At 37.4% G+C, this 7,708-nt stretch overlaps 1 protein-coding gene across 5 annotated transcripts in view; it reads left to right on the top strand.

The window, feature by feature from the left end:
* Positions 1-7,708, top strand: part of LOC107740943 (protein SCAI-like) — a 38,540-nt gene that overhangs the window by 7,730 nt on the left and 23,102 nt on the right. For 3 of the 5 annotated variants that reach the window (XM_016553508.1, XM_016553510.1, XM_016553506.1), the window contains one exon: positions 2,543-2,657. In XM_016553508.1, coding sequence (XP_016408994.1) covers positions 2,551-2,657 — 107 coding nt within the window. In that variant the 5' untranslated portion in view covers positions 2,543-2,550. The remainder of the gene's footprint in view (positions 1-2,542; positions 2,658-7,708) is intronic. The other 2 variants (XM_016553509.1, XM_016553507.1) reach the window with 1 other exon arrangement.

The following is a 7,708-nucleotide window of genomic DNA, read 5'->3' as shown; positions in this document are numbered from 1 at the left end:
AAATGATAGAAATTAATACTTTTATTTAGCAAGGATGCTTAAAATTGATCAAAAGTGATGATAAAGGCATTTATAATGTTACAATACATTTCTATTTCAGATAAATAGTGTTCATATCGATATCGGAATTATATCGTATCGACCGAAATTAAGAAATATATCGTGATATAAATTTTGGCCATATCGTCCAGCCCTACTTTACGTTCTTCAAATCATTTTAAATGCTACTAGTGAATTTATATGCTATAATGTACAGTAAGAAAAAAGGCTATTAATTTTGAGGTTTAAGATTACATTTAACTGTGTTATTAAATTATTATCGTTTAAAAGATTAACTTAAAGGTGGGGTATGTTTTTTTTTTTCCAAAAACGCTTTAGAAAACTGAGTTGGGCCGAGTACCAAAACAAACTTGTAGCCAATCAGCAGTAAGGGGCGTGTCTACTCATGATGCGGAGGAGAGGGCGCTCAGTGCACAGGACTAGTGGTCGACCGATATGGGTTTTTTGACAGCCGATGCCGATATTTTGGATGTAAATGCGTATTTGCTGAATGCTGACGGCAAATGAGAAAGTATTATAATGTTTGCCTTTCTATTACTAATAATATTAAAGCAATCGTTATAATACTTTTTTGAATAAATTTTAATTCCTTTGTTTAACAGTTCTATCTGATTATTAGATAGACTTCTATCCATATTAGACAGAACTGAATGACGACAGCGAACAAGAGGGAGAATGTGAGAGGTGTGCGCTCAGGCGCTGCCCTTCTCCGCGCCGTCAAAATAAAAGTCCCGCAATATCGGATCAGCTTTCCAGTGCTGGAGAGAACTCAAGTAGCGGAAGGCCTGCGATTGGACACCGAGGTTGCTTTGTTTCTTATCGATAGGTGAGTAACACTGTGTCTACACTGGACGCGACAAAGCGACGCAGAACGCAGAACGCAGCAGCAGTTTTCTGTTGGGGATTTGTCGTGTCGCGCCGCATCCAGTGTAGACAGTATCACTGATTAGAATGAGTTCTATAGTATTTTGTCATGCCGCGCCGCTCGCGTCCGGTGTAGACACAGTGTTTTGCTTTGTTTCACAGAACTAATCTTTGCCTGGGTTGCGTACGTATGTGTGGGGCGGAGCTATCAAAATAGGGGCGAGACCCTTTTGGGGTAGGGGCATGTTTGTTTTGGTGATTTCAAATGTCAACATTGACTACCAGAAATCACTTACCCCACCTTTAACACCATGTTCTAACCAGACACAATGCGATAAGATTTCAGCAACACACAATTTTTCTTTCCAAACCAGACGCATCACAGCTACAAGACGTGACAAAATCAATTACAAATCACAGCCAATCAGAAGAGTGAGTGGGTGGGCTCTTTCTGCAAATTAATTTAAATAAATGATTTTGACATTATTTAAAATACACTCGGTGGCTGTTAAAATGTTTGCCATGGAATATGCATATTTGTTTACATAAAGATCCCAGTTTGAACGCTCTTGTTTCTTTTAAGTTTTTTTTTTTCAAGATCTGAGGTTAATTATTCATTGTTGCTTTCATTATATGGCTATTAAAGTCATGCACAATGATATACAAACTCAAATTAAATGATTTTATTATGATACAAAATGGCATCAGTACATGAGCTGTCAGCTGTGATGTTGCAGAAATAGAAATCATTGAAAAAATCCCTTGTAACATGGAAAATATATGTTTTATTTCTTGTAGCGTCGCTGGTTTGGGCATAGTGTTAAGTGAATGTTAGATGAAGGCAAATGTCATCTAAATAGAGGAAATGGGCATGAACAATTAAATATCCAGTATCGACTGGTACTGATAAATTGAAAAATATCTAATAACGGTTGATAACTGAAATGGTACCGATATATTGTACATCCCCATTTTACACCTAAAGATGTAAACAGTATTTTTTATAAATGTTACAATTGTGTATTTACATTTAGATTAAGTCTCCACCAGTGATATCCAAGATCACTGTCGTATCGACCACCAACACTGCACGTTTTTGATGTCTCTAATCTGACACACACATTTGAGCTCTTGGAGTCTTTACTGATGAGCTGATGAGTTGAATGAGGTGTGTTTGATTAGAGAGACATCTAAAATATGCAGTGTCGGGGGTTCTCCAGGACCAGGATTGGGAACCACTGGACTAACAAAACAGAAAAATTACTTTCAGCTTAATATATCTTGGTTTATTCATCTCCATGAAATTCATATAAATGGATTATTTTAAGGGCTTCAGTGAAACTTTTGTTCCAACTCATGCAAATTCGTCAGAGCGTGTCAGTTGGTTTGGAGGTGGAATTAGTCAGTTTTCGTCAAAGCTGATTCAACATCTGCCCACGTCACTGATGCAGATTCTTATACCCACAATATGTCAGTTCAGACTTCTGTGGTGCTCATTTAACTGTGATTCATAAAACTTGCTTCCGCCACTGATGCCTGCTTGTGCTAACGACTCAGTTTTGCATAACTCTGCCAAGGTCTGTTTTGAATTCACTTTTTTGTTTTGTTTTGTTTCCAGCAGCTGCCATGACAGGGGTGGGGGCAGAGGATGACATCCCTCTCTGTGAGAGGAAAACTGTCACTGACTTCTGCTATCTCCTGGACAAGTCCAAACAGCTTTTCAATGGCTTAAGGTCAGTCTCTTCTCGGTGTCTGAGCATTTTGCTGTTTATTTGTGCTCTTGTTTGCCTTCCAGATTGCTGTCTGGGTCCAATGCTGCAGTGACCTTATGTATACTTACTCAGCTCAATCTTTTTTTTTCTTTCTTTCTTTCTTTCTTTCTTTCTTTCTTTCTTTCCTTCCGTTTTCATTCTTGCTTTTGTTTTAATTTTCTTGTTACTTTTTTTGCTCATTCGTTGTTTGTTTCTTTGTTTTCATACTTGCTTTTGCTTTAATTTTCTTTTTTAATGTTTGTTCATTCTTTTGTTAATTTGCTGTTCATTTCTTCTATTTGTTTTCATTTTTTTTTCTTTCTCTTACTTGTTTGCTTGTCCATTATTTTGTTGTTTTTCTGTTTTTGCTCTTTCTTTTGTTTTCGTTTTTGTTTTCATTTTCCTTTTTTTTTTTTGCTCATACATTGTTCATTTGTTTCTGTTTTAATTCCTTCCTTCAGTTTTTTTCTCATTCATTGTTTCTTTCGTCTGTCTTTTTGTTTGTTCATTTATTCATCTGTTTTTGGGTATGACCCATGAGGAGTTCATTTGAATACCAGAGTCAAGCTTGTTTTCTGTTCTCACAATAGCCATAAATCATGCCTATAACCATATAGTGACAGTGACTGATGTAAGTATCAAATATGGTGACTTATGTAACACTGGAATGTCTTATCACAGTTGAGACAACGTTATTTAATAACCAAGTCTAGTCAAGGCTGCCAAATCTTAATTAACCGACAGCAGCTTCAAATGCTTTTTAAATTTATGAGAGCATTGAGCATATTGCTTGGGTTGCTCTCAGACCACGAAACTGATGGGAGCACCAGTGACAGAATCTAGAACCTTTGGCTGACATAAAGCTCATATTACCATCACTGTGAGTTACTGGAATCCCATATGAACAAAAATGTGAATGGCACTCGTTTTTTATTATGTCAAAGAGGATTGTCCAGTGCAGCCCACTTCACATAGTACAAGTTTACTGAATTCAGTCTCAATGAGTCGGTAGTTCACCCAGGGATAGAAGGGATCGTTCACCCAAAAATGAACATTTTGTGAATGTAACCGTTTTTAGCACTCTAAAACAGGGCTGACAACTGTACTATATATTGACATGTCTGAACATAGCCAATTTTGTAGGTGTGGTTGATTTTCTCTGTATCTATAAATGAGCAGGTTCTAACGTCTCATCTGTGCTGTGCTTTATGTATGTGTTGATGTTTGCCTGTTCATCCGTAGGGAGATGAGAGCCCTTTATATTTTCCAGTGTCTGGGTGAAGTGAGCTCAGTTTTACATCTGAATGAATCTTCAGCTCTCCTCTTCCACCCCCTCATATCTGCCAGTGTTTGTCTCCGCATTACACACACTCTTAAAAAAATGAATTCGCGTCACTCCGTGTTTATCACCATTTCTCAGTGGCCAGTAGGTTGCGTTTGAGTTAATCAGTCATTTTTAGCTAAGACTATTTATAGGACAAGTATGTCAGTAGCTGTGGGCTCTATCTCTCTCTCTCTTTTAGCCTTCTCTCTCTCTTTTTTGCTTTCTTCCTCCATTCTTGTTTCTCTCTTTTCTTCTTGTCTTCACAGTCTGTATTCCTTCCCTCCTCTCTTATCTCTGTTTCCATGCCCTGTCCTTATGGACAGGGTTTGTGTTTGTTATATTTATATTGCATAAGCGACTGAGACTGCTACAGTCCAGGAGCTTGGTTCATAGACTAACCCACATGTTCTGACATTCATATATTCATGTAGTAGGTTTTTTGCACATCAAGGAAATTTGTTCCTTAACCTCATCTGTAGCAAAACAGGAAAAAACAAAAATCGGCAAAAATAAGCAAAATCAGGAAAAAACAGCACTCTTGCTTCTGTGATGTTGCTAAACTATATCATATGATATAAATTTAGGACAAAAACCCATGCAGGGGCATTTTTTTGCCTTCATATCTTGAATATTACAGGCATAAAACTGCATTCATAAGCTACATTATGTTAAGTCATCGTTCTGCATCATGTTTGTCAGCAACTGCATGCAGTGTAAGATGACGTACAGGTCTGGGCAGGGCGGGGTGCATTAAAATGTGTTAATAATTTTAATGCATTATTTTTTCCATAATTAAAAAAATAATAATTTCCTAGCCTTAAGGCTTCTAAATTTTAACTGAAACCCTCCCAAAAATGATAAGTGATACATGTCTCTCCTGCATTTGGGATATTTTCAGTTTGTGTACCGCATTGACAAACATAATCAACTAATAAGACAAAAATTGCTTCCACTGACTTTTTTCAGCATTAATATTGTAGATCTAGTCCAAGCATAAAGGTGCATTTAGTCCTTGTTTACTAATTATTCCTGCATGAAGGATTTCATGTGATGCTCAGTACATATATATATAAATATGCATGTAAATGCATTTATATGTTTCATACCTTAATGATAGCTTGTGTCTACCCAAATATGAGACTAGATGCTTGTTATGAGGCCACGCCCCCATGCCCTGTTTCTCCATGCTAATTAGGCTGTCTAACCAGTAGCGGCCTACTTCTGCATTTGACGCTTAGCAACACCCTGTAGAGTTCAGTAATGAAACAGCTATTATTAATTGGTCTCATTTCCTTACCTAATACTTCCACTACTTGATAGCGCTCTCTATCTTTCACCTCTTTGGTATCTCTTTATTAAGCAAGCTTGACTCAGTAGAGACATTTATAGCGACTTTGACATTTTCATCTTCATATTCGCATTCATATTCTTCATCAGCATGTAACACAGAGTTTAAAAATGCAAACACACATACAAACACATATACACTACAGTTAAAAAGAGTCAGTAAGAATTTCTTTAAAAAAAAAAAAATCTTTATTCATCAAGAACACATTAAATGGATCAAAAGTAACAGTGAAGACATTTACGTTTGTTATTTCATTGTCAATTTCATATCATTCCATATAAACAGGCGTAGCAATAGGGCAGGCAAGGCAGGCAATTGCCTGGGGCCCCGCATTTTGAGGGGGCCCCCGACAGCTGACCATTTGAACAATCAGAAATGTCATTATTAATATAACCTGGAGCAACACATCTGCATCCCCCCTAGGGGGACCCCTCTCGCATTACGTTAGATGTGCTTGCTTTTTCCTTTTCAAACTGGCACAGCGCTTACTTGTGCATTTGCTAATTTAAACTTGAAGAGGACTTATATATCCATCTGGCAGCCAGAAGCGGAAAAAAGTAGTGCTGCGTTCCGAACGTTGTTTAAGCGACATACACCGTGTATTGCGGTATTTTAAAAATTCATATCATAACCAAAAATAAACACCGGTATTCGGTATGAACCGGTATACCGCCCAGCACTAGAAAAAAGCAAGAAGAGGAGGAAAAGAGGAAACATAACAGCGGTAAATGATGGAGATAAGATTGACTGAAGGATAATTATATGACAAACGTTTTCGTTGTTAATTCCAGCTTATTTTCGTTTAATTATTTGCAAGATGAATTACTGGTAGTAGTGGTCGACCGATACTGGTTTTTTGACAGCAGATGCCGATATCTTGAAAAGCAGGGTGGCCGGTGGCCGATATAAAGCCGATATAATTTTATTTATTTTAATTAATATTTAAGAAATTTTAAATCATTTGAAAATGGATTAAAAAATAAATGTGTAAAATAAACATATTTATACTTTAAATGAGTATTTTTCACAAATATTTAATAAATATATAATTAAAAAGGAAGTAAGCACTGTAACTAACAGGGCACTCAGTAATCTGGGAAGTTTGTGTGCATTGGGATTTGGGAATCATATTTTTTCAAATAAAGCCAAGGTAACACTCATTTTACATACAGCACACAGTGAAAATGACATGAATATGACATTGGGCAAAAGCATGAAGCGCAGCATAATTAGAAATCATGAGTTTTAGTTTTGTCGATCGCGCATCTCCAGTGAGGCTGAACTCTCCTGTCAGCATTCAATTCACACGGACCAATCGTCACGCAGAGAACACGCGATCATGCAGGATACAAATGCACACTTCACAAGATCTCACAGCTGGATAAGTTTGCAAGATTTTTTCAATTAAATGTTCATTAGTCATTCAAAGATTTGTTTAAATGATATGAATGCGTATTTGCTGAATGCTCCCGGCAAACGAGAAAGTATTATAATGTTTGCCTTTCTATAACTAATAATATAAAAGCAATCGTTATAATACTTTTTTGTATACATTTTAATTCCTTTGTTTAACAGTTCTTTCTGATTATTAGACAGATTTCTGTCCATATTAGACAGAACTGTTAAGGACGACAGCGAACAAGAGGGAGAATGTGAACGCTGTGTGCACAGGCGCTGCCTCTCTCAGCGCCGTCAAAATAAAAGTCCCACCTCGAACTCGGCCGTGGCGATATATCGGTCGACCACTAACTGGTAATAGTCCAGTTACTAATAGGGTTACTGGGAAACAGGTTAGCTAGGGTTGCACTTAGCAGCAGCATATTATAGGTGGTACCGGGAAAGACGTGCACATCACCAGCGTCAGTACCAGGGATGCAAACTTGTCACCTTTCGGTGAAATTCGCCATTTTGAATTCAAAATGGGTCAATTTGTGTGATTCGTGTAGATTCGCGTTTTTTTAAATTGTTTTAAAATTGTACCAACTCAATTCTGTACCCGCTCGAAGTCACCCGCTTTCAAACGCTCCTGTGTGTTTTTGTGTGCACGCTCTGGTTTCGAATGACAAAACCAAAAGTTTCTATTTACGTGTTTTGCAGCATTGAGTTTTGTAGCCAATCACAGGCATCTCTGTTGAAAGCAATGGCCAATCAGAGGCGTTTACTGCAGGTTAGTCGGAATCCGCTCCGATCTAATTTTTGTTTCCGCAAGTTTATGTAGTTCTACATGCTCACAGATCTTCCTGTTATCACAAGACAAAAAGAACGCATGAGTGAGCTCGGACAGTTACGCTATAAGGGAAGCGCTCTTTGCTCGGTTTTTACTTCATTCACAGTTTGAAGAAAAGTTTAAGAGGACCAAAC

Source organism: Sinocyclocheilus rhinocerous, unplaced genomic scaffold (genome assembly GCF_001515625.1).
Source record: "Sinocyclocheilus rhinocerous isolate Xijiao unplaced genomic scaffold, SAMN03320098_v1.1 scaffold346, whole genome shotgun sequence".
NCBI classification, from domain to species: Eukaryota; Metazoa; Chordata; class Actinopteri; order Cypriniformes; family Cyprinidae; genus Sinocyclocheilus; species Sinocyclocheilus rhinocerous.
This window is presented reverse-complemented; position numbering and strand designations above follow the sequence as displayed.